This window comes from Microcaecilia unicolor, chromosome 12 (genome assembly GCF_901765095.1).
Source record: "Microcaecilia unicolor chromosome 12, aMicUni1.1, whole genome shotgun sequence".
NCBI classification, from domain to species: domain Eukaryota; kingdom Metazoa; phylum Chordata; class Amphibia; order Gymnophiona; family Siphonopidae; genus Microcaecilia; species Microcaecilia unicolor.
In genome coordinates this window covers 33,209,299-33,236,365 of record NC_044042.1, presented here as the reverse complement: position 1 = coordinate 33,236,365, position 27,067 = coordinate 33,209,299, and the positions used below count along the sequence as shown (strand labels likewise).

The 27,067-nt window shown below is 44.1% G+C and overlaps 1 protein-coding gene across 3 annotated transcripts; it reads left to right on the top strand.

The window, feature by feature from the left end:
* Positions 1-781: 781 nt before the first annotated feature.
* Positions 782-26,210, top strand: VPS11 (VPS11 core subunit of CORVET and HOPS complexes). Of its 3 annotated transcripts, none has more exons than XM_030221308.1 (17): positions 782-871; positions 6,352-6,516; positions 6,934-7,082; positions 8,495-8,630; positions 8,957-9,120; positions 10,047-10,294; positions 17,985-18,186; positions 18,603-18,754; positions 21,230-21,416; positions 21,788-21,931; positions 22,061-22,243; positions 22,614-22,775; positions 23,612-23,751; positions 23,944-24,146; positions 24,684-24,855; positions 24,944-25,166; positions 25,371-26,210. In XM_030221308.1, the coding sequence occupies exons 2-17, from the start codon at positions 6,369-6,371 to the stop codon at positions 25,533-25,535; spliced, it is 2,778 nt and encodes a 925-aa protein (XP_030077168.1). In that variant the 5' UTR covers positions 782-871; positions 6,352-6,368; the 3' UTR covers positions 25,536-26,210. The 3 variants fall into 3 exon arrangements, with proteins under 3 accessions (XP_030077168.1, XP_030077169.1, XP_030077170.1); XM_030221309.1 differs by lacking the exon at positions 782-871 and adding an exon at positions 890-1,053; XM_030221310.1 differs by lacking the exon at positions 782-871 and adding an exon at positions 1,060-1,188.
* The last annotated feature ends 857 nt before the right edge of the window (positions 26,211-27,067 follow it).

Sequence of the window (27,067 nt, the reverse complement as noted above, 5' to 3'; positions counted from 1 at the left end):
TCAGAAAAGAGCTGCTTTCTTTATTGGACCACGTTCCGGCAAGCGGAAGCATCGCGAACTGCTCTGTGAATCTCTATTGGTACACGTTTGTGAGTGATGTTAGGCCAGGGGTGGGTGTGATAGTAGTAGCGTTAATGGTTGGGGTCTTCAGTGTGTTGATCTGAGACGAATTCATAGTGTCAAAACTTTTGATGCATGTTGATGTTCCGTAATTATAGAACTTCATGAAGGAGATGCTTCTAGTGGAGTTTTGTGTACTTGGGCAGGAAGGATCGATTGTGTCGACAAAGTAGGCACATACCTGTGTCCCAAAGTCAAAACGAGTCTGCAGACTAGATGCCGACCAAAAGTGTTTTTATTCAGTTTTGGCCAAAACCGAAACCCATTACTTCAGCCAAAGCCGAAATCGAAAACTCAACGTTTGGTTGTGTAAATGTGAATCAGTGAGGGCTGTTGGGGATTGTCAGAGCTTGGAGCCTGCATCTCTCTGCTAAACCCACAGAATCCAAGGCAGAATATAAATAAACATGTATTTATACATTTAAATATAAAACATGGAAAAGAAAATAAGATGATACCTTTTTTATTGGACATTATGTCCAATAAAAAAAGGTATCATCTTATTTTCTTTTCCATGTTTTATTTCTATTGATTTACCTTTAAAAGTGGACTAACACGGCTACCACACTTCTCTGGTCCAATAAAGAAAGCAGCTCTTTTCTGATTAGCGAGTGAGGACACGCAGGTGACGTCGGGCAAGTCCAGTCACCAATCAGATGGCGCCGCGTTCCGCCCTCTGCGCGAGACACCAGGTCTCTGAGGGAAAAGTAACAGCATTTTGCAGCTGTTTGCTCCCCTTATCTTAGAGGAGGTAAGTAGTGAAAAACCAAGAAGGTTAGCGCGTGTAGATACTAGAGGAGGAAGAATTCGGGGAGCAGCGCGTGGAGGTGGTGGCCCAGGGATAAGAGTGCTGGGGTGGCGTGGTGGTGACCCGGAACCTGAGCCAGTGCGTGAATCGCGGCGCCGGCATTCCGTGTTTCCCCGTTTCTGCTGGTGAGAATGTGGCCTTGTCGCCCGAGCCCAGATGAGGGTACGGAAATCTGGGAACAGTAACGATCCAGATCTCACGAGCATCCCCGTAGAAAAGAACAGCTTGAGGAGTCTCTACGGGGCGCCGCGAAATCTGAGGTGAAAGATCAACTCAGTGGCCTGTGAAGCTGGAGGTGAAAGCGGTTCCACTAACTCTGGCTGTGGAAATGAGAGAAGAGTGTGCTATGGTCTGTCTGTATATCTATTTCCTGTGTACCTTGTCTGTTGTATGTTTAGTCAAGGCCATCCACTTTCACTTTATGTCATGATCTCAAGTTCTGAACAGGGCAGGATTTAGGATATACATGTAATCAATAGAAATAAAACATGGTAAAGAAAATAAGATGATACCTTTTTTATTGGACATAACTTAATACATTTTTGGATTAGCTTTCGAAGGTTGTCCTTCGTCAGATCGGAAATAAGCAAATGTTGGTAGGTGACAGTATATATGAGCGAAACATCAAAGCATTTCAGTGACAGGCTATATGCATGGAGACAGGGGATGAGTGAAACATCAAAGCATTTCAGTGACAGTCAAACAGGATTGGGGGGTGGGTAGGTGGGAGACAGGAGAGCGCTACAATTTACAAAGCAATACAATTTTATGCTTTGTAATGGGCTAGAAAACCCAGATCTTTGTTAAGTCCTGTCTGGTAGGTGTCAAAATATTTAATCATTTTGACTTCAAAGGTCTTACGTTCCTGGATTGTTTTAAAGTTCCCTTTCAGGATCCTTACCATGAAATCACTGGTACAGTGTTCTGGTTTTGTAAAGTGCTGTCCCACAGGCGTGACATCTTTGTTTGTACTTTCATATGATGTCTATGTAAATTAAATCTCTTCTTTAGCATCTGACTTGTTTCTCCAATGTAGCAGCCTTCATCGCACTTTTTACACTGAATGATATATTTATTTTATTTATTTTTGTTACATTTGTACCCCGCGCTTTCCCACTCATGGCAGGTTCAATGCGGCTTACATGGGGCAATGGAGGGTTAAGTGACTTGCCCAGAGTCACAAGGAGCTGCCTGTGCCTGAAGTGGGAATCGAACTCAGTTCCTCAGTTCCCCAGGACCAAAGTCCACCACCCTAACCACTAGGCCACTCCTCCACATTGGAAGATGAGCATGTGAAAGATTCCTTAATGTTGACTATTTTTCCTTTGTGAATGATCGTGGGGTCCTATGAGATATTTTGGCATAGTTTGCAGGTGGATATATTGCAAGGATGTGTGCCATTCTTTTCTTTTTGAGTCTGTGTTGGGAGCTTACTTCTAATTAGCTTGTGTTTTAAGTTGGGTGGCTGTCGGAAAGCCAGCATTGGTGGGGATGGGAATGTCTCTTTCAGTAATTCATCCTCCTGAAGTAGAGGCTGCAGATCTGTTATGATTTTTCTTAATTTTTCCAGCTCTGGGTTGTATGTCACTATAAGGGGGATTCGGTCTGTGGCTTTTTTTTCTTTGTACTGTAGCAGATTTTCCCTGGGTGTTTTGAGGGAGGAGGCAATATTCTTGGAGATTATTTTGGGGTTGTAGCCTTTCTTTTTGAAGGATGCATTCCGGGTTTTGAGGTGTCTGTCTCTGTCCCCAGGGTCAGAGCAGATACGGTGGTATCTTATGGCTTTGCTGTAAATAATGAATCTTTTGTATGTGAAGGGTGGAAGCTGGAGTTGTGGAGGTAGCAGCATTTGTCTGTGGGTTTCGGATGTTTGTATATAGCCATCGCTGATTGAGACTAACACAGCTACCACACCTCTCTACTCAGGATATATATGCAGTGCTCACAGGCTTGGGAGGTGTGGGCCTGCTGATGGGCCTTTTAACTGTCCTGTACGCGGTCAACAAATGATATAATCGGTTGAGGCTCTATAGAGCAAGAAGCAGCATCTTGAGCAGTCCATGCCGTAACTGTCCACTATGTGTTGGCTACCCCCACCTGTCATGTCATTAAGTCTCCATCTGAGAAGAGGTACCATTAGCCCTAAAACTTTCCCAATTATGCACCTAAATCCCAGCACCCATTGGTGCACCCAAAAAGATGGTGTGATGTTTGGAGATAACGTAAATCAACTTCCATTCCCCATACACCCACAGAAATGAATATAGAGAGCAAAAGTACCAGTGTATAAGGGTTACAGGGTTGAGCAACATGTTTTTCTTGTTTGCAGAGGGTGGGGGAAGCAGAGTCACTTGGTTGCCTAGGGTTCACACAGTTGGTTCCAAAATGTGATTATTCATATTTTTATATGTTCATCTGATAGTGTGTACACTTGTCATGGGAAGCTCATGCCTCAATAAATTGATTAGTCTGTACGGTACCATTAGTTTGCCATTTTTTGTTTAAGTAGATACTTCCTTGTCCTAAAGGACTTAACCATCTTGAGATAAGAGGATGAAGTGAGTCTTCTAAAATCCCAGTTCTCCCACTGGCACTCCTTGTGAGCCTTGTTTTCCTTGATTTTCAGACTGTTTTTATAACCACTAGACTGTTATTCCAGTCTGGGTTTTTTTTTTTTTGTTTGTTTTTTAGACACTTCTTGTTGGGTTATTTATAACAAATGAAATGAGTAGTGTGAGTCTGTGTCAAAGGTGGTGGTTACACCAAGGAAAAGACACTTCTGTGGTATATTACTAACATTTAGTGGGGATTAATGACTAAGGAGGGAAAGCAGCGTTAATGTCCTAATGTGGTAAGGGAATTAATACGCATTAAATGCTAAGAAGCTCATTTTATACCTATGGGTTCTTGGCATTTAGCACGCGTTAATTCCCTAACGGTGCTTGATGAATTCCCCCTTCAGTGTAATAGCAAGAAGAAGACCAAAAACATATTTATTACTGTGTAATATTCAGCTGTTTCTTTCTGTATAATATTCATTTATGTTTACTATCTACTACTGTGAATAACTGAGCATTTACAGATGCTTTCAATGGCTTAAACCAGCAGTGCTTCCTGTTGGCAAAATTCAATTTGGTCATATGTGGGAGTCTAGCCCTTATGTGTGCTGTTCTAGATTAAAACATGATTCCTTTAACTGAAAACAAAAAAAAAATGGCAGATGATACCTAACTCTTGTTGTGCCTTGAACCAGCCAGCTATGATCACTATAGGATGGGAAAGAGCACTAATGCAAGAAGATAATAGAGAAATGCCTAGCAGGATCTTTGGGTTTGTTTGTTTTTTTTTTGCCTTATGGTTAATTCAGCAGAAATCCTAATATTTTCATGAGGTACTTTTAAGATAGGCCACATAGGTGCAAATTTGTTCACAAGTAATGTTTTTATCTGTAGACTTAACACTAAGTTTATATGTGAACATACACACATACTTTGAAAATTGCCTAAGAAAAGGTACAACTATATATTTACACTTAAGTTGTATAGGTACTTATTGTAAGGAAAAACATGAACTGTGCATTCTTTTCAAATCCCACTCCAGGATTACATTTCACCATTATGGGTAATATGGATGCAATGGACCCATGTACATACATGGGACTGCAATTTTCTGAAAGCCGTTTCTATTGATAAAGCCCTGTTTCATTTGCAGTAATGACTTTAAACATTTCCTGTTAGAGCACACTATAGCAGTGGTTGTCTGCAATGGCTTAAATACAGTAGATTTTTCAGAAGGTAAAGGGATGAATTAGGTGTTCAGAATTTTTGTACCATGATTATATGTTGTAAATTAATCCTACTTTGCTTAGAGCTACAGTAGGAAAGCTATGCATAAAGATTTGATTTTAATTAGGTTATTGCTTAGGCTGTTACTCCAACGTTCTCATTCTATGCTAGGTTTAAAATTATTTGGGGGAGGTGGAGGGGAAGGAAAGTTGAGGTACAGTTGAAAATTAAAAAAAAACTCCAAACTGGAGGAAAAAAATGGGTGCTCTTAAAAAAATACAAAACACAGTATGTAGCACTAATTATAACAAAATCCAATTCAAGGTTTCACCAAAACTGAATTGAAAACACAGAGCCCAGAAACATTTAGCACTAGAAAAGCAATGAATGTCACTTATCTTGAAAACAGTTCAACGTGACAGATGACTTGCAACTGCTTCTGGGGGTTCCTTATTAAGGGTCTTTACAAAGCTGTGCTAGCGATTCCCACACAGCAAACGAGAGAAGGCCCATAGGAATTGTAGTAGTAGTAGAATTGAATGGGCTTCCTCTCATTTAACACACAAGAATCGCTAGTGTAGCTTTGTAAAAGAAGCCTTACATACATTTGGTCCCTTTCTGGAGCTTCAAGAAATGCAGTCTCATACAAATCCCTGACAATGGCTGCTTGTTTTGCAGAGTCTTATTGGAGATTTGCATGAGACTGCACCAGACTCCATTTAGGGTTCGAGCTTGTTTGCTGTAAAGGGCCTTGTGCCCACTTCTGGAGTGTTGAAGTTTAATTTATTTAATAAATTATTATATCTTGTCAATACGGGCTCACCAAATTGAGTCTTCGGCAAACGTTTTTAGCCTATAAGGTACAATCAGTTTGCCATTTTTGGTTAAGTAGATACTTCCTTACCCAAATGGACTTGCCATCTTAAAGGGTATGTTTACTAAGATGCATTAGCGTTTTTAACACGCCTTTAAAGTTAAGGCACGTTAAAAGTTAACTCACCTATACATTCCTATGAGCACATTAGCGTTTAACACACGTCCATCATTAATGCACGTTAAAAAAAACGCTAATGTGCCTATAGTTCACCTTAGTAAATATAAGCCTAAGTTTTGTACATGAGGCAACAGAGGGTGAATTGACTTTCTTAAAATCAAATCCCAGTTCTCCCACTGGCACTCCTTGCGAATGTTGTTTTCCTCAATTTTCAGACTTCTGCTATAACCACTAGATTTCTGTTCCACTCATTCTTTTTATTTTTTTTTCTGTTAATAAAACACTCTTCTTTTTGGGTTATTTTGTGTGAGAAGCGATGGTTAGACCAAGAAAAAAACAAACAGAAGAGGAAGCTGGAAAGTATAGGAGAGCAATTCAGGAGACTAAGGAGTCATTTACTAATTTAATCTGCCACAGGGACCAAAGGAATACAATGACTTCTGTGGCAGACTACTAACATTTACTGGAGTTTAATGACTAAGGGGGGAATTCATCAAGCAGTATTAGGGCCTAACAAGTGTTAAGGGAATCAATGTGCATTAAATGCTATGAAGTCATTCACTTGTGTGACATTTCAAGATCCTTCTGTTGAAGACCTTAGAAGGAGAACATTATGTGATTTTGCTTCTTGTCACATGACATAGGTGCAGGAACTGGAAAGATGGCAGCCTATCTACAGTGGCGGCGGTTTGTGTTTTTTGATAAGGAGACTGTGTGTGAACCAGGGGATAGTGGCAGCAGCAAATTCTTCTCGTTGCCTTCGTCCATTACTGTTTGTGACTCTGGCCGGGGCAACCTTGTCTTTGGCGATATCCTTTCATTGGAAGGGAGAGGGGGTTACCAGGAAAACAAGCTGGATCACTGTGTCTCATAATGATACATGGCGCCCTGGTCACTGTACGCATGCTCAAATAAGCCAGGGAGCGTGTGCCTTTGCACCTGTGCATAGCATCACGGGGCATTGTTCGCTATCTTCCCTGTCCTGGTGATAACCCTGACTGCCCTTCTGTTAAGTGGGGTGAGGCATACGGGTATTACCATAGCAGTGGAATTTTTATACCATTTTTAGGAGGAGTCTGAGTATAAAATGCTGTGAGATTACATTTTAATGAAAGCAGCTGTATACAACCAACTGATTTGTATTGAGGGATCAGGAGAAAGATATATTTTGTTTCTCATAGAGAGTGATCTATATGGCTTCCAAGCGTTCCTTAACTGAAGTGCACATATGGAAGGTCAGATTTGGTTTCTGTCTCGTGCTTTGCAGCTCAGCTCCTTCCAGGCATACAAACTAAGAGTAACACATCTATATCAGCTGAAACAACATAGTATCTTGGTCTCTGTTGGTGAAGATGAGGAAGGGATTAATCCTCTGGTAAGTCGGCATTTGAAATTAGTATAATTTATTCCTTGCTTTCACCTAATCTGTATAGATGAATCATTCCATGTGAAGACTTACTACAAAAAAATAAAATTTACAGTAAGACTTGTTTCTAAGTGGTCATTTGGAATAAAATACCTGCTGTTCAGATGTTCACCTCCCCTTGCAATCTTACTATATAGTTACCTTATGTTGTGTGTGTGTGTGGTGGGGGGGTTGTTTTTGTAACCGAATAGTTTCCCTGTGCTCATTTGTGCTTCTGGCTGGATTGGAATTGGGCTGAGATTTGGAACTGCTTTCCAGAACTTTTTTATTCCTTTTATATTTATTTGGGTTTTGCTCACACCTTCTTCTATAGTAGCTCAAGGTGAGTTACATTCAGTTACACTGGGTATTTCTCAGTCCCTGGAGGGCTCACAATATAATTTTGTATCTAAGGCAATGGAGGGTTAAGTGATTTGCCCAAGATCACAAAGAGCAGCAGTGTGATTTGAACCGGCCACTCTGGATGTCTAGACCAGTACTCTAACCACTAGGCCACTCCCAGCTCTTTTTACTCATTACCATCAGCTAGTGCAGGACTTCTGAAAGTTATTCTGGACATCCCACAGCCAGTTGGTGAAAACGCACAAGAGAGATTTACATATAATGAAAACCCTACTTTCTGTAATATCAACAGGGACTAGGACTCAGTTTTCCCAGGCTCATTCAGGAAACTTGAAATTGTGAGCCTTAAATGCTGCTACTAGGTACTACTTAGGGCAGTGTTTCCAGTTTTGTGCAAAACATGAAAGTAATTGAAGCAAGAGTGTGTTGATTATGATCTCAGTTTGTCAGCCTTCACCATCATGTTTGTACCTGCAACACCTTCAAACTGACCCCTTACTCCACTTTTTCATCCCGTTTTGTACAGAGGCTTGTTGGCGTCTGAAACAGCTACTGTATTTTCTTCCAGCACCACATAACTCTTCAGGGGTTTGAACTGCATAGTGTCCTGAGTCCTTCACTGTTCTTTCAATCTCATGAGAAAAGAGTGATAGTTTAGGAAGTATATGGTTCAAACTTCAGAACTAAAGTAGTGCAGGTAGAAAACAGAACAATTGTTATGTATAGAGGAAAGATTGGTGGGGGTGGGGGGGGGGGCACAAGGTCAATAGGTGCTGCTACAGGCCCCGGGCCTTCAGTGAAGAACACTTCTCTTTAGAGTCTTTGGGAAATTTTTTCTTTTATATCTTTTTGGATACAGTTACCACAGATAGTACATACACAATGAACTAGAAAGCCTCATTTTTACAGAGATGGCATTGAATGCCCCCTATTTGGTAACAGCTACAAAATCAAGTGGTGTATTGTATTACAGTGTTATTACTTATGATCCAATAAAGTCTTTTGTTTCTACTTCGCAGGTAAAAGTTTGGAATCTGGAGAAACGAGATGGTGGAAACCCTCTTTGCACCAGGATTTTCCCAGCAATACCAGGAAATAAACCCACAGTGGTATCCTGCCTCACTGTCCATGAGAATCTCAACTTCATGGCCATTGGTATGTGTTGGCTGCTGCAAGAATCCACAGAAGCTTAGGTCTTGTGCTACTTTAGGGGGGGGGGGGGGGGGGGGGGGGGGGGGGGGAGGATCCATGTCCCAGAAGAGCAGAGAAACATTAAGAGGATATCATCCCAGACAAATAGAGTAGAGCTGGTTGCAATGGGTTTGGGAAACATGACCCTAGAAGAGCACATAATTGTTGGGAGGGGATATGTCCCTAGAAGGCCAGTGAAAGGGGAGAATTCATACCAGAAGCCCTTCCTGTCTGTGAAGGATAAATAAGATCTGGAAATTCCAGGGATTTTGTTGCTTGTCTGTCTTCAGGTTTCACAGATGGCAGCGTGGTGCTCACAAAAGGGGACATCACACGGGACAGACACAGCAAGACCCATATCCTTCAGGAAGGCAATTATCCTGTAACTGGCCTCGCCTTCCGCCAGGCCGGTAAATCCACTCACTTGTTTGTTGTCACCACAGAGAATGTGCAGGTAAAGTGATGCTGAACAAAAGTGGCTAGTGTTGTGTCTTTTTATATTCTGGGCATTGTAAAAATGGACTTTAACAAGCTTTAAAGAGCATTTGTCTCAGCTGAGCTTTTAGCCTTAAAACACCTGTGCTGGATCTGTGTTGCTAGATTACCCTCTCCTTGTTTGTAAAGACTTTCTACAGAGAGTGTACGTGCTCAAATGTCCTTGGATTATTACTTACTATTTATTTCAACTGAAACTTTATTGAACTCTTATCTTCAAACACAGTATATGTGAATGTAGTAGTCTTAATATAAACACAATTTTAATGTTTTCAATTTTATCCTTTTCATTTTACAATACATTTCTTCCCCCCCCCCCCCCCCCCACACACACAAAGCTCGCTTAGTGCACCCTTTTTAGATCTTCTCACCTGCAGTCATTCTTAAATTGACATATACACAGCCTATCAAATGCTGACCCACTTGAAAAAGCGTGCCCACTTACTTTTTGCTGTAATTTATTAGCACTCAGAGCTTTTAGCTTGTGCATTTCACATATGTAACAGAGTTTCTCTTGTATGGTCCTCAATAGAGGTGTCAAGGTTTTCCAGTGAACTGCTATAACCTCCAGACTAAATAATGTAGCCCTCCAGCCCGTGTACTTTAGTATTCCACAACCCATTGTTGCTGGTCTAATATTATTTTGAGTTTTGAGTCTCTCTACTTTGTCTTGGCATAAATCTGTCTAAACACATTCTGTTTTGCACAGTTTTACATCTGTGTGACTGAAGTGATGAGATCTGAAGTGGTGTGTTGAGATCTGAAGTGGTGTAGAAGGCAGTGTTTTGATGTTTGTAGGCGGGTAGAATGAGATGGGCTGGTATCCTGAGTAGTTGGTCTGTGGACTGTTTTGACCTAACGGCACATCTTCTTTCCTGTACCCAGTCCTATGAGTTGTCGCAGAAAGATTACCCACGAATAGATCTGGATATGCATGGCTGTGGATTACGCTGCTCGGCGCTCAGCGACCCATCTCAGGATGCGCAGTTCATTGTGGCAAGAAATGAGTGCGTCTACCTCTACCAGCCAGATGAGCGTGGACCTTGCTTTGCTTTCGATGGACAGAAGCTGATTGTTCACTGGTACCGGGGATACCTTATCGTTGTGTCCAATGATAGTAAGGTCTCACCAAAGTAAGATTCCATACATTTCTGTGTCTCTGTAGAGATATGAACATAATAAGGTGCAGTCAAAAACTCTGTGCTATAGATCCATGCGTGTTGCTTTTTGTTCCAGTGTGACCTGCAAACTGCTACTTACAGAGACTTTTTTTTTTTTTAAGCATTTTCCTTTCTAGTGAGGGAGGATTCTTTCTGAACAGGGTGCTATTAATAGTTTCACACCTGTAAAGTATTTACTTCATTATTCAAGAAATCAATGGTGACCTCTTCAGAAGGACAGTGTATTTATTTTAAAATATTTATATATCACCTATCGGTACCATATTTTTGCAAATATAACCCATGAGTTGTACATGTTTTTACAGTCAGGAGATGTCTGGTGCAGGTTAAACAAGGGTGTGGTTTATACTCGTCTTTACATTTCATTGCCCCAGTGGAGGAGGCATTCTACAGAGAGGGTGGTCGATGCCTTGAATGCCCTCCCGAGGGAGGTGGTAGAGACAAAAACAGTGACGGAATTCAAGAGGGCGTGGAATGAACACAGATGAGAACCCTATTTAGAAAATAGATGGTAGAAAAAAAATTATTTAAAAAAAAACCCTTAAATGGCTGCAGGGAATGGATGTGTGAGTGACACTTGGCTACTCCGGCTGTGAAAAACTAAGGCTGGTGCCAGGCAGACTTATAGGTCTGTGTCTGTATATGGCAATCCAGTTTAGGATAGGTTGGAAAGGGCTTCAATGGCATCTTAAGTAACTGGAACCGAGGACAGTGCTGGGCAGACTTTTATGGTCTGGGTCCTGCAAATAACAAGATGGATTTGGATAGGCTGGAGTGAGCTTTGATGGCAACTCCAGTAGGTAGAACAAAAGGACAGAGCCAGGCGAACTTCGACAGTCTATGTCCCAGAAATGCAAAGAAAGACTTGTCATAAAGTGTATAATATCCCATTCATTGTTGATTTAATCATGAATTGATAATAAGTATGACTGTTGGGCAGACTGGATGGGATCGTTGGGTCTTTATATGCTGTCATTTACTACGTTACTATATGACTCTCTTTTTGGTATTGTAAATGGAGTACCTATAATTTAAAACTTTCCTTTCGGCTTAACTTTTTCTCCTCTAGCATGGGTGGTGTGCTTCAGTCGCCTATGCCTACTCCCGCGCATGCTCAATTCAGCAGCATGAACCGAGCATGCACAGGAATGCCTTGGCGACTGAAGCCTGCCACTAATTTAACGATAGAACACTCAGAAGAATTTCCCTTTCCATTACGTAGTTTTCCACTATTCCAGAACCTGTGGGATAGTTGTGTTCATCAACCTACCGGTGGAGATATAGAACTGAAAACTGAGCTGAGACTCCAGTCCAGCTCCTCAGTATTTTTAATCTCCGGCGGATGGATGGACAAACTTTTCAGCCTCTGGCTCTGAATGTTTTGCTCCTGGTCCAGTTGGCCAATTAGCTCCCAGTTGAGCTTTGCAGGTGGGTTGAGTTTGCAGATTCATATCTGGAGGTTTTTAGATCCCTATCTGTTGTGTCCTGCAAGTTTACTTCTTCCCTCCCTTCACTTCTTCCCTGTGAAGTTCTCCTTTTCCAGCACAACAACTTTAAAGAAAGAAAGGAAAACGAAAGAGGTTTGCAGGAGAGCTTGGGACAGAGCATCAGTCCTGAGCCTTTCTTATCTGTGGTAAGTCTGACTAAACTTTTTTACTCAGAACCGGTTGGACGGCTGCAAGTTCTGCTTGGTACAGGGGAGGGATCCTGACTTGGGACACATTGGGGCTCATTTTCAAAGCACTTAGACTTACAAAGTTCCATAGGTTACTATGGAACTTTGTAAGTCTAAGTGCTTTGAAAATATGCCTCATTGTGTGCTTGTGACAGTCGGAGTGAATAGCGACTCCGGTGGAGGCAGTTAAGCGGAGTTCCCGAAGTGGGACCTGTTGACTTGCTTTGGGGCTTTGAAGTGCGTGCAAGCCAGGAATCCTGCGGGGTGTGGAGGAAACAGTTAGTGGCAGCACGTTTTCAGGTTTGGGTGCAGCATCCAAATTTGCCAGGGTCTTCGGGTTCTCTGGCAAGGCCAGCGTGCAGTTTGATATAGGAGAGCACAGGAACAGGCACTATTTTGTTGGGGCCTACTGGCTGTGAGAAGCAGTCTCTGATCAAATGCAGAGCACAGCCACCATTTTACAGTCTCGGGGTCCAAGAGAGCATTCAGCTGCATCGGGATCTCGTTTAGACCTCCAGAAGTGGGCAGATGATGCTGTCTCTGCTTCTCCATCCTTATCTGATGTGTTCTTGGTCTGTTTAGAGGAACCATCGTTTGAAGGAGCTGTTAGAGGAGGGAGAGAAGAGCTCCCTCCTGAAAAGGGGCATTATCCGAAAGTATCAAGGTTGTTTCGTAAAGAGGGGCTCAGTACTATTTTTGAGGCATACTGGTGGTGCTTTTCATTGAGGAGTCTTCTGCTTCGGAGTCACGAGTTCCATCTTCGTCAATCATGAGTGGACGGTGGTCATTCTATAAGGCCTTCCATCAAGGTGCATCAAGACAACCAGGACCTGATTTCAGCAGAATGAGTCTCGCTGGATGCAGGACTGAGAGTGGAAAGAGACATGGCTCTTCTACCCATTAGTTCTGGAGGAGAAAAATAAATTGCAGCTTCCCAGGGTGGACTCCTGGTTACGGCAGTGACTAAGAAGAGCACCTTGTCGGTGGAAGGGGGCATTGCCCTAAAAGACCTACAGGATAGGAAGCTAGACGGCTCACTGAAACATTCCTTTGAAGTGGCCTCTTTGGGCCTTCAAGTGACAATGTGCAACTTAGTTCATGGCTAGAGCATGTCTGAAGCAGCATCAGCAGTTGGCAATACCAGATGGTGCCATAACGCCCATCTGCAAGTAGGGTTGGCTTTCTTGGCAGATGCTATTTATGACATGTTGCGGGGTTATGGCTTGCAGTATGTCTTTGGCTGTCACGACACGTTTGTACCTCTGGTTGCGACATTGAGCAGCAGATGCAGCATCCTATTCGGACATTATGGCAGCAACGGACAAAGTTGCCCATCTTCTGCAGTCGTTGGATTGGGAGATCAAGAGCAGACTAACTGCATTGCAGATGCTGGAGCATCTGGGCATTCAATTCAATACAGCACTGGAGAGGATCTTCACAGAGCTCAAGAAGTCGATGCTAGTTTAACAGATTTGTCTTCTCAGTGAAGGCAGGTTCAGGGTCTGGGACTTCGTCCAGGTTCTGGGGGGGGGGGGGGGGGGTGTCAATGACGGCGGTGATAGAAGTGGTGCCATGGGCAAGGGTTCATGCAGGAATCTGTTCTCAGCCTCTGGTATCACAGAAGTACGACTTTCATCTTCCTTGGATGTTGGTTGCCAGATGGAGTATGCAGTGGTGGTGTCACCCAGGAATTTGACCGTTGGAGCTCCTTTCTGATAACACAGTGGGAGGTGGTGACAACAGACGCCAGCAAGTTGGGTTGGGGAGCTCATACAAGTTCCATCTGACACAGGGCACCTAGACAGAACAGGAGTTTCTGGTCAATAAATCGCTTGGAGCTCAGGGCAGTGCAGAATGCCTTAAACGACTCCGCTCCATTTCTGGCAGGGGCCCCGGTCCCAATTTTTCTCTGACAAAGCAATAGCGGTGGAATATCTCAACAAGCAAGGTGGGACCGGCAGCACTGGCAGTGGAGGAGGCCTCCCTCATGAGTTGGGTGGAGAAAAATCTCTGCTTGTTGGCAGCTCATATCATGTGGTTCTTGAATGTGGAGGCAGACTTTCTCAGCAGGCATTCCTTGGATCTGGGAGAATGGGAACTATCCAGCCAGGGGTTTCAGCTGATAGTGGACCAATGGGATTCTCCATTTATGGGCTTGATGGCAATGAAAAGGAATGCCAAAGTGCCTAAGTTCTTCAATCTGTCAGAACCAGGCTCAGTGAGGATCAATTCCCTATTTCAGCTCTTGCCAGAGAGACATCTACAGTATGTCTTCTCTCCTTGGCCCATGGTAGGTTGCATGTTGAAAAGGATTGCATTGCACTGGGGTCAAATAATTCTCGTATCCCTGGATTGGCTGCAGAGGCCGTGGGGCGTGGACCTGATTTGACTTCTGGATGGGGATCGTCTTGCTTCAGTAGGCCGTGTACCTGCAGAAGATGGAGATATGGTGCTCATGGAGGAAAATGCTCCGTTGGGATAAAAAGGTTATTTTGATTCGGTCATTGCTATCTTGCTCCAGGCTTGGAAACACTCTACATCATGGCATATGCAAGGATGTGGAGGACGTTCGAGGGCTAGTGTTCTCAGTGTGGACTTTCTCCCTTCTCTACTCAGATTGCACACATTAAAGCATTTCTCTAGTCAGACCTTGTGAAAGGATTGGCGTTGGGTTTTTTAAAAGTTCAGGTTATGGCTTTGACCTGTTTCAGGGGACGACTACAGAAGACGTCTCTTGTGGCTAACCTGGATATCCTTCGCTTCTTGTGGGAAGCGTACTGCTTGCAAACTTCCCTTTCGTATGCTGTGTCTCAAGTTGGAACCTTAATTTAGTCCTTTGGGCTCTTCAAATGCCTCCTTGTGAGCCACTCTGGAAGGCATACTTACTTATTTTTATTTAGTTATTGAAACTTGCCAGGCTGCTGTAGCCACCAGAGTGGAACAGAGTGGTGTACAGACTAAGGTAAATACAGGAGAAAAAGGAAAGGAACTCCATTAATGATAGGAAAGATAATCACACAAAGAGGAAAGAGCAAAAAGAAGGGAGACTGACAAAGGGTTAGAGTTTTTTTTTTCTGGCTGGATTTCCCCCCCCCCCCCCCCCCCCCCCCCCCCCCCCGAAAGGCTTGCCTGAAAAGCCAGATTTTTAGATGGCATTCCTGGTGGCTGTGTTGTGGGCACGTAGGGTTCTGGAGCTTCAGGCTCTGTTGTTGAGATCCCTTTCTTTACTTTTTTTGGAGTTGGGGGTCTCCCTGTGCACGGTTCCTTCCGAAAGTGGTTGAGATGCCAATCGGTGGAGCTTCCGTCCTTTCGCAGAGATGACAGACACACAATAGTCTTCCTTGAAGCTTTTCAATCTGCATAAACATAGTAACATAGTAACATAGTAGATGACGGCAGAAAAAGACCTGCACGGTCCATCCAGTCTGCCCAAGAAGATAAATTCATATGTGCTACTTTTTTAATTTGTACTGTCCTCTTCAGTGCACAGACCGTATAAGTCTGGCCAGCCCTATCCCCGCCTTCCAACCACCAGCTCTGGCACTTACCGTATAAGTCTGCCCAGCACTATCCCTGCCACCCACCACCGGCTCTGGCACAGACTGTATAAGTCTGACCAGCACTATCCCTGCCTCCCAACCACCAGCTCTGGCACAGACCGTATAAGTCTGCCCAGCACTATCCCTGCCACCCACCACCGGCTCTGGCACAGACCGTATAAGTCTGCTCAGCACTATCCCCGCCGCCCAACCACCAGCCCCGGCACAGACCATATAAGTCTGCCCAGCACTAGTCCCCCCTCCCAACCACCAGCCCCAGCACAGACCGTATATGTCTGCCCACACTAGCTCCGCCTCCCAACCACCAGCTCTGCCACCCATTCTAGGCTAAGCTCCTGAGGATCCCTTTCTTCTGCACAGGATTCCTTTATGTTTATCCCACGCATGTTTGAATTCCGTTACCGTTTTCATCTCCACCACCTCCCGCGGGAGGGCATTCCAAGCATCCACCACCCTCTCCGTGAAAAAATACTTCCTGACATTCTTCTTGAGTCTGCCCCCCTTCAATCTCATTTCATGCCCTCTCGTTCTACCGCCTTCCCATCTCCGGAAAAGGTTCGTTTGCGGATTAATACCTTTCAAATATTTGAACGTCTGTATCATATCACCCCTGTTCCTCCTTTCCTCCTGGGTATACATGTTCAGGTCCGCAAGTCTCTCCTCGTACGTCTTGTAACACAAATCCCATACCATCCTCGTAGCTTTTCTTTGCACCGCTTCAATTCTTTTTACATCCTTAGCAAGATACGGCCTCCAAAACTGAACACAATACTCCAGGTGGGGCCTCACCAACGACTTGTACAGGGGCATCAACACCTCTTTTCTTCTGCTGGTCACACCTCTCTCTATACAGCCTAGTAACCTTCTAGCTACGGCCACCGCCTTGTCACACTGTTTCATCGCCTTCAGATCCTCAGATACTATCACCCCAAGATCCCTCTCCCCATCCGTACCTAGCAGACTCTCACCGCCTAACACATACGCCTCTCTTGGATTTCTACTCCCTAAGTGCATCACTTTGCATTTCTTCGCATTGAATTTTAATTGCCAAACCTTAGACCATTCTTCTAGCTTTTTCAGATTAAAGTCCTCATTAGATAAAGTCCTCATTAGATATCTGGAAGTCATGGCTTCGAAGCCCACAATTGCTAGATGGCTGAAGGAGACTGGCGTCAGCTGATTTGCTTGAGGGGAAGCAGGCTCCTAAGGACTTGCGGGCTCATTCTACCAGGTGTACAGCGACATCCTGGGCGGAAACTACCTTACTGTCTCCGGATATTTGCAAGGTGGCGATGAGTTTGACACTGCATACCTTTGCCAAACACTACAAGGTGGATGTTGCGGCACCCTCTGAAGCCAGTTTTGGGGCTTTGGTCCTCAGGGTGGCGGCAACAGCATCCCATCCACTCTAGATAATGCTTTTGAACATTCCATAGGTTCTGAAATAGTGGGAAGCTAAGTAGTGAAAGGAGAAATTAAGTCGTACCTGATAAATTCTCTTTCCATTAGTCCTTTCCACTATTCCAGAGGCCCGCCTGAGGTTTCTGAGATGTTCAGCTGGTGCAAAGTGATGGGTCAAACACTGTCACCTTGCTTGGTGCTTCTTGCATATCCTCTTATTCTTTCAGTTGTCCAGAGATGAGAAGTCCACATATGTTTGCTCGTCTGGTTAGTGTTAGGTTAGCGAGTTGTTTAAGGTGGTTGTGATTTTTCTGAGTTTCTCCTTCTTCTTGCCTACGTAAATAGTGAGGAGCTGGACTGGATGCCAAGAGAGATGTCTTGGCTCAGTTTTCAGTTCTCTATCTCCACCTGTTGGTTGATGGACACAACTATCCTTTGAAATAGTGAGAAGGTCTAATGGAAAAAAAAAAAGATTCAGGTAAGACCTAATTTCTCCTTTTTGGTACAGATTTTGGAGTCAGAATGGGGGGGGGGGGGGTTCTGTTAGCCGTGATTTTTCTCTTGGGTTTTTTGTTTTGTTTTTTTACTTTCAAAATATATTTTCCCAGTATAAATGGAATTTCTTCTTGCCATTCCTGGCTCATATCTTCCATTTTCTAAGCTGACTGGGGCTGGTAGAGCTCACAACCCCAGAAATCCTGGGTAGTTGTAAACGAAGGCTCCCTGGTACCTGATCAACACTAGTTTTGATTTGACCTTGAAGTTTTAAAAGAGGCCAGGAGAAAAATGCTGCATCCAAATATTTTCAGATACCTTTTGTTGCATTTTAGTTAAATATACCGAATGCATCTGAAGATCCTTCGCAAAGAGTTTATGAAGTTTCTGATTAGCTTAATATGTGGAAAGCATTGAATACCAGTTTTTCTCCCTGTGATTTGTATGATTGTTCTAGATGATAATCCATAGAAAGCAGAACCAGTGCTTAAAGCCTTCTGTTTCTCTCCAGGTCAGAGTTTGCGGGGCATGAGGGGCAGAGTTCGGATAAGCAGACTCTTAGTGTGTACGACTTGTACAATAAATTTGTTGCATACAGCTGTGTATTCGAGGATGTGATTGATGTACTGGCGGAATGGGGGTCTCTGTATGTGCTGACCCGGGATGGGAGGCTGCACGTACTGCAGGAAAGAGACACACAGACCAAGCTGGAGGCAAGACCCTTACATTTGGTATTCCTCTTTGTGCCTGGGGACAAAGTATGGCTTTGGGGATGGTAGACTTGTGCTTTAGTTGGGGAGGAATAGGGGCTACCATCCTCTGGCTGTGGGATCGAGGAATTGTGTGGCTGTCATTTGATAGGGTTCTGGGTGTTGCATTCTCTGGTGAATGAATGGCAAATCTCTGATTCATTGGGGGAGGGTGAGAAGCAAGGTTAACTGCCCTGTGATGTGGATTCTTGGCAGCCTTTTAATAAGGGGATGGAACACGTTGATCTAATAGAACAGGGGCAACATAATGTGCACAGTTACCTTTGACAAATAGAATGGACACCAGGATCCAGTAAATGGGGAGAGCAGGATTTATAAGAATCTTGATGGTTCTCTGAGCACCTCTCTTTACATTGCAGATGCTGTTTAAGAAGAACTTGTTTGTAATGGCCATTAACTTGGCCAAGAGCCAACATTTGGATAGTGACGGTCTATCAGAGATCTTCAGGCAATATGGAGACCATCTGTATAACAAAGGGGATCATGACGGAGCCATTCAGCAATATATACGGTAACCATGGAAGGTGGGATGAAAGCAAAATACATTGCACTAGATGTAACCACTGTGGGAGGGGTGAAGTGATGGACCTGCCAGTGCATATTGCATAGAGAAGAATGGTAGAGGAAATCCTGCCTGTGCTGGCGATAGTCCCAAAATTACTGCTGGAAGCTGAAGCAGCCATCTTGTGGCAGCCATTTTCATTACAGAGACAGCATGAGCAGGAGTGAGTGGGGATCACTTCTGCCTTAATATGCTACTTGACTACCAGGGCGGTAAGGTAGGCCCAGAGGGGACCTTGTTTGTTCATGGAGAGGAAGGAAGGAGTAAGTGGGGAGCTGTTCTGGTTTGGGGTGAGGGGGATGGAGGAGGAGGAGGAGGGATGGGAGTCATGCTGGAATATGAACCCTTGGTTTATATTAGAGTTTCTTTTTTCCCCTAAAAAAGGGGGTAACATTTACTTGGCTTATATGTGATTATATATGGTATTTATAAAATGATTGACCACACAGTCTAACCATCCTTGGCATCTCTGATCTGTCTTCTAAGAAATTGGTACTTTGTGTTTGAGTGTGTTACATTGTGAGCCGGATTGCTAATTTATTGTAGTCCAAATCTTCAGTGGTATCCTGAAAATAGCGTAAAGGCTCCATGTTTAAAGCGATTTGGAGAAGGGGGGCCTCCAGAACGTAGCAGTAACGCATTTACTCTGGTCAACACATTACTTGACCTCTCAGTGCAATTCTATATCACCTAAATTTCATAGCATGCAATTAAAAAGGGATATGGCTTTGGGAGGGGCATGGGAAGATTAGGGGGCATTCCTTGAAGTATGCCCTGTGATGAGATCCTGTGGCCAACAGTTACGGCCACCAAATGGTGACAAGGGCCCCAGCCAGCAGTCCTGCAGAGCAATAGTGAGTGACTTTGCCACTAAGAAAATGCTCAGACAGTCAATCTCTGGCTTCTGGTTTTACTGCCTCCCTACCCATCTTCAAATCATTGCTCAAAGCCCACCTCTTCAATGTCGCCTTCGGCACCTAATCACAACACCTCTACTCAGGAAATCGAGACTACCCCAACTTGACATTTCGTCCTTTAGATTGTAAGCTCTTCTGAGCAGGGACCGTCCTTAGTTATTAATTTGTACAGCGCTGCGTAACCCTAGTAGCGCTCTAGAAATGTTAAGTAGTAGTAGTAGTACTGCAGTAGTCCTCTTTCCCAGACTCGTGTACACTCAGGGTGACTTCACAACTTTTTTTGGCTGGACCTCCTGTATGACACCCTCTTTCTTTGGGTAAGAGACCAGTCCTTATATTTCTAGAGCCTTCTGGTACTTCACTTCTACCAGAACAAAACTGGATTAGGGAGTTTGTGGAATATGCAAACTGGTCCAACTCCACCTGTTAATTCAAATGGATAGCTCAGAAAACACTGGCACTTTCTCAAGGGGGTGGTTTCTTTAACCAGCGTTCCTCACGTTGCTTCTCAAAACTCAGACTGCTTCCTTTCTGAACTACACTCTTTCAGGCGTGTAGCCTAACTGCTACCACACCCTATACAGGACAACACTCAACATGACATTATGGTCCTGTCCTGCACCCCTGGCTGTTACTTTCAGTTCCAAAAGAAAAACAAAGTTTTCACTTCAAAAACCCTAGTCCAAACAAAGCAACAACACATGGTAATACCTTAAGGTAAGTACCTCTTCCTAGGCCCATCTTTGGACTCCTGCTTAGGGGTCTGCATCCTGGAATTCTCAGCCTAATGCAGCTATCTTTTTTGTGGCGGCAGGCAGCACTCTTCAGGCCTCCCTCCCCCTCTCTCCAGGGGGAGCTTTGATGGGGCCTTGAGACTATACCCCACCTTTCTTATGGGTGCTTCCACCACTTCACAGGCCAACCTCCTTTTCTGTCCTATTAGGCTCCCACCAGGCTCCTCCCACTGCCCTTCCCAATATGGGCAGTGCTCCCTGTGCTGTTTAGCAAGACTTCCCTGCCTCCCCCTTCTAGAATCCTTCTCCCATCTGGGCTAGCTTTTCCTCAGTTCTCCTCCTTTCCTGGATTCTTGGAGGCAGTCGCTGTAGCCCTAAGTCTTATGAGAGTAATTGTTTTTCTAGTTAAAGGGAAACTACCATTTCCTGTATTGTAATTCCGACTCAGAATCAAGGATCCAGAGCTCCCTCCCCTACCCGGCAACTCCCCAACAAGGCACCACCTGTACCGGTCACATAGCATAATTGTTAGGAATAATGTTATATAAAATACTAACTGCCATAAATTGGGTGCCAGCATTTACACCAGGTTTTGTCAGGTGTAAGTGCTGGTGCCCAGAGTTAGGTGCAAGTGCCCGTTTACAGAACACTAGATCATCCCAGCACCCAACTTTGGGTGCCATTTATTGAATCTTCCCCCCCCCCCCCCCCCCCCCCAACACATATATTGTCTTCATGTGCCTTTTGTGCTTCTGATTTCCCTCCCTCTCTAGGACAATAGGGAAACTGGAGCCTTCATATGTAATCAGGAAGTTCCTAGATGCACAGCGCATCCACAATTTGACAGCGTACCTGCAGGCTCTGCACCATCAGTCACTGGCCAATGCTGACCATACCACACTACTGCTGAACTGCTACACCAAGCTGAAGGACAGCGCCAAGCTCGAGGGTTTCATCAAGGTAACTGGTTGGCACTTGTTACTATCTGCCAGTGTTTCTCTTGGTATCTTTCTTTTTTTCTTTTTTTTTTTTGTGGCTGTGGCACAGTTGTAGCCAGATAAAACTGTGTGACCTCCTACCTTAAGATGCAGAATAATGATGTATCTGTGGAGAGCCTACCTAACTCATGATCCCAAAGACAGGTTTTGTGACCCCATTTGGGGTCCTGACCTACAGTTTGGGAAGCTCAGTGCACAGGGTTGTGCTTGTTGCTGTGTGCCTATAACTCTCTTTCAGTATAGCAGGTGTTTGTATGTCTCTGGTCCTTTCCCATGATATGTTCCTGTCTTGTTACTTCTCACCATTCATTACCAGGTCCTGTGTCTCCCTAGGCCAGCGAAAGTGAGGTCCATTTTGATGTGGAGACAGCTATAAAGGTGTTGCGGCAGACAGGGTATTATATACATGCAGTGTACCTGGCAGAGAAACACGCACATCATGAGTGGTACTTAAAGATACAGCTGGAGGATCTCAAGGTACATGCTCTAGGTGAATGGAGGGGATCCAAATCTCAGACTACATTGCTTGTATATTTGTGTTGTACAGCTGTAAAACCCCAGGACTAACCTAGATGTGGTTTCATTCCTTTTTTTTTTTTTATTCAGAATTACCAGGAGGCATTGAGTTATATTGGCAAGCTTCCCTTCTTCCAGGCTGAGAGCAACATGAAACGCTATGGCAAAATTCTCATGCACCATGTACCCAGTGAGACCACCCAGCTGCTGAAAACCCTCTGCACAGACTACCACCATAATGGAGAGGAGCAAGAGGCACACGAGAGCAGGAGGGTAAGGAATATAGGGTCTCTTAGATGCAGTTATTAGACAGGTGGGGTGTAGTTACTTTAACTAAAGGTTTGACAGCTAAAATAATAAATATTGCATGACATGTAAGCTACACAAAACCAAAAGAGTGAATGTCTTACAATCTGAAGACTGAAGTTGAGTATTTGACATTCTTACAGCTCTTACGTTTTAGGACAGTCTCATGCTTCTGTTTTTGGTATATGTAGTGTTGTATAGCAGAGTGCCAAGACCTTGGTGTTTTTCATCTGTGGTGATGTCAGCTTATGAGGGGGAGGGGCTTCTGGCTGTAATCTGACAGCCATTAGGACCTAGGAATCTGTAATCACCTCTTGCCCTTTTCTTAATCTTTCAGGCTTATGCTGAAGAATTTATTCCAATCTTTGCAAATAACCCCTGTGAACTGAAGGTGTTCCTGGAACACATGACGGAAGTGCAGCCAGACTCTCCACAAGGTGTCTATGACACACTTTTAGAACTTCGGCTCCAGAACTGGGCACACGAGAGAGATCCACAGGTATCTGGTGCTTCCATCCTCAAACTGCAGCTGGCATGCTTCCTGCCCAGCCCTCAGCATGGGACACGGTTGATAGGTTCATGTACATTGGCAGGAAAAGTGACCTCCCTGAGTGCCAGGGGTGTGGGGATCGCCACTGCTCTCCATTTAAGGACTATGAGCACAAAAGGGAGGGGCTGGGTACCAAAAGCAATATTCGTTTTTTGCCACCATTTTAGTCCACTGACTACCCCTGTGGTTTTCACTCTGTCCTCAAGGGCCGTTAATGAGTCAGATTTTCAGGATATCCCTAATATGCTTGAAATTTACGTGCCTTCTGCATTCATTTTATGCAAATCTCGTTTATGCATATTCATTAGAAATATCTGTAAACCCTGACCATTGGCAGCTCTCAAGAACTGAGGCTACCCTTTGCATACCTGCCTGCATAGGCAGTATTGAGGCAAGGCATCTGCCATGCGTAATCATCGAAAAAAAACTGATGTCATTAAGTTAAATGGCATGTTAGGAAGTGTCATGGGAGGATGTTTATGAGAAGTATTTGGGAGAAGTTTCTTGTATTGCTTATTATCAGCCCCTTTCTCCACCTGTTTTTACTGGTCTGTACTGTTCCATCCTTCAATTCACTTCATTCTTGGTAGTCTGTGCCTTGAGAGGTAGTGGACAACGCATGTCCATTCAGAGATAATAGGGTATCTCACTGTGTGTGTGTGTGTGTGTGTGAGGGTTGAAAAAATATCACTTCAATTTCTTTAAGGCCACATCTAAAAAATACTGGATACCAGTACTGTAGACACGATGTACTCTGACTTGACTTACATTCTCTTTCTGTACAGGTGAAGCAGAAACTTCAGGATGAGGCTATCTCCCTTCTCAAAAGTGGCCATTTCAAGACAGTCTTTGATAAAGCTTTAATCCTGTGTCAGATGCACAACTTCAAGGATGGGGTGCTGTACCTGTATGAACAGGGCAAGCTGTAAGATGCTTCATTCCTGAGATTACCATCTGGGAGCTTAGCAATGAGAATGGGAGAAGTCTTTTTGTGCCTACTCCTGTCTCTCTGCACGTGTCTTTCACTTCCCTTCCTGCTCTGTCTCTCGCTGTCATGCATGTCTCCTCCTCTGCTCTTTATAGCCAATGAGGCTGAGCTCACATGTTCTTTCTTCAGGTTCCAGCAGATTATGCACTATCACATGCAGCATGAGCAGTATCAGAAGGTGATTGAAGTCTGTGAGCGCTATGGAGACCAGCAGAGTTGCCTGTGGGAACAGGCTCTCAGTTACTTTGCCCGGAACGAGGAGGACTGTAAAGAATATATCACAGCTGTACTGAGACACATTGAAAAGAAGAACCTCATGCCACCTCTTCTAGGTAAAAAAGTAAAATATAAAAGCTAACAAATCACCAACACTTGACTGAGGAAATATTTTACTTGTTTGGAAGCTTGGTATCCACTGTTCAATTTTGGCCTAACTCCGCAAAGCATCTTAAACCTTAGTCCCATTGTTTTCAGAATTCTAAGCAAATGTGTTCTCACTCTGCATTGCTGTACTTTCCCTTCCTCTTGGGGCCTGCTCAAATAACAATGCCCTATGCTAAGATGGGAATACAAAGAACCAAAAAAGCACCAGGGGCCTCTGGTGAGCCATGCTTCTGTGATGTGGCTTGAATTCAGCTGCAGCCTGATGTGGTTTTATTTAAACCCGGATATCCGTTTTTAATCAAACCCCTGATGCAGGTATGGATGCTGAATCATGGCCTGTGTCGGATCTTATAATAAAGAACATTTTGCTATCCCAGCTCCGGAGGCCCCTGGTGCTTTTTTGTTTTTCTGTGCTAAAATGAGACATGAGGTGTTGATGGTTTTATCTCCCCCCCCCCCCTCCCCCGTTTACTGCTGTTTTGTAGTGGTGCAGACTCTGGCTCATAACTCCACAGCCACGCTCTCTGTCATCAAGGATTATCTCATCAACAAACTGCAGCAGCAGAACAACCAGACAGAACTGGATGAACAGCGCATCCAGAGATACAGAGAAGAAACTTCCCGAATCCGAAAGGAGATTCAAGAGCTCAAAACAAGGTGAGCCCTGAGGGTGAAGGGAGGGAGAGGATGGGCTGCTTTCTTTGTGCAGCATAGATCGCAACATTAACTTTTCTGTTCGTATCAGCCCCAAGATATTTCAGAAGACTAAATGCAGCATGTGCAGCAGTGGCCTAGAGCTGCCATCTGTGCATTTCCTGTGTGGGCATTCCTTCCACCAGCACTGTTTTGAAAGCTATGCTGAGAGTGATGCAGAATGTCCCACCTGTATGCCTGAGAACCGCAAAGTCATGGACATGATCAGAGCCCAGGAGCAGAAGCGGGACCTGCATGATCAGTTCCAGCACCAGGTCAGCCACCTGCAGGACTACCCTTCCCTTCTCCAGTGCCCTTCATCATCACTATCTTTCTCCTGGCAATTCCAGTGCTCATCACTACCCTTGTCTCACTCTGGTACTATGCCCAGCACTGTGTCTGCACTTGACTGCCTTTTCTTTTTAGGCTGCCTTCTCCTTCATTTTCCTGTTTCATCTCAGTTGGTTTTTCTCTTGCAGCTTAAATGTTCCAGTGATGGTTTTGCAGTGGTAGCTGACTATTTTGGCCGTGGAGTCTTCAATAAACTGACTCTCATCACAGACCCACCAGTAGGAAGGCCTGCAATGGCAGTCGATGCTGGTCTGCAGAGAGATTTGCTCATCCATATGAAGCGTAACATGTAAGGACAGTGGTTGTACATTCCCCACTGCATCAGCTCCAGCCTGCCAAGCACGGTCAGCGTGGATATGGAAGCTGTACATCCTTTTTCTGCAGCAGAGACCTCAGTCAGGAACTATCAAATACGAGGTCCAAAACAGTGGAGCAGGAGGCAAGCAGCTTCTGGATGAGTCCTTGAAGGAAACTGGGTTGCTAGAGTTTGTCATGCTGGAATATGCTACCCTCTCTGTGTGCATTCCAGCAGCACCAGTACAATCCTGGCTACTTTGGATTTCACCGGCTTACTTGTGACTTAGTTAGTTATCTGTTCTTGCTGTAAATGGAAAATATAAGACTGATCTCATACAGACAAATCGCAAGGCCTCTTGCTTACTAGTGTGTGCTCTGTGAGAAAGAAGGCTTGTGCAAGTTTATAGAACCCAACCTTACTCGCACTGTTATCATTGGCCAGAAGGAATGACTGGTCTATAACTACTGGTGTCTGAAGTCTGTTAAGCTGTGAACTCTTCATCTGCAATGTGTCTCTCCTGCACATGGCTTCTCAGTGCAGTGGCTGTTAAAACGTGTGTGTATATATATATATATTTTTTTTTTTTTCCCCCCCCTGTTTTTGATGTTTTTGGGTAGCACTTGCTCTGTATTATATATTTAAGCTCTACTATAAAATGTGTTTTCAGTAACTAATCTGAGTCTATTCCTTTAGTCTTGCCCATAACCTTAACCCTTTTCCTGTATATGCACTTGCAGCTATAATTGCTTCAGGCTTGCATTTGCTGTACTAAGGAGCCTGCAGAATTACTTTAATGGCTTAGTTAACCACCAGTGCAGTGACTGTTCTACTTCCTAGTCGGCTGCAACATACTTGTACACCAGCTTGCATGAACAACAGGTAGTATGGTTCTGTGATGGAGAAAATCAGGCCGAGGACTTCTTTCTTTCAGCATTCATTTAGTTGAATAAATCAAGTTGGCATACAAGCTGTAGCACACAGGTCCAAAGCCTTCCTGTCCTGAAACACCTGAGTGGGTATTGGTGAGGAATAAACGGGGCTTGAATTCTGGTCCCTGCTTCTGCTTATTTCCTTTTGGTTGTACTGTTCTGTGGCTCAGGGTTGGTTGGTTATTTATCCATCCTATTTTTATTAAGCCACTGAGGGAGGTTTTGGTATGACTTTTTATGAAAGAATACATGGGTAGAGCTGTCAGACCTTGCAGGTTACCGACCTGGGTCTAATTTGCCATTTCTCTCAAGTTCTAGAAAAGGCAGTTTTATTAAAAATAACTACTTTTTTTGGACAGGTTTAATGCATTTCACTGCAGACAGGTTTCAGGAAGTACCATAGGACTGAATTTGCATTGCTTTCCCTCACCAGTGAAATAGCTATTCGGTAACCTTGATAGCAGCAGACTGGCATTACTAATAGCACTTGATTTAAGTGCAGCTTTTGATGTCGTAGATCACACATATGTGATCTGGGGGTAAGAGGGCCCATAAAGAGTTTTGGTTTTTTTTAAGCTTCTTCATTCCAGTGATGGAA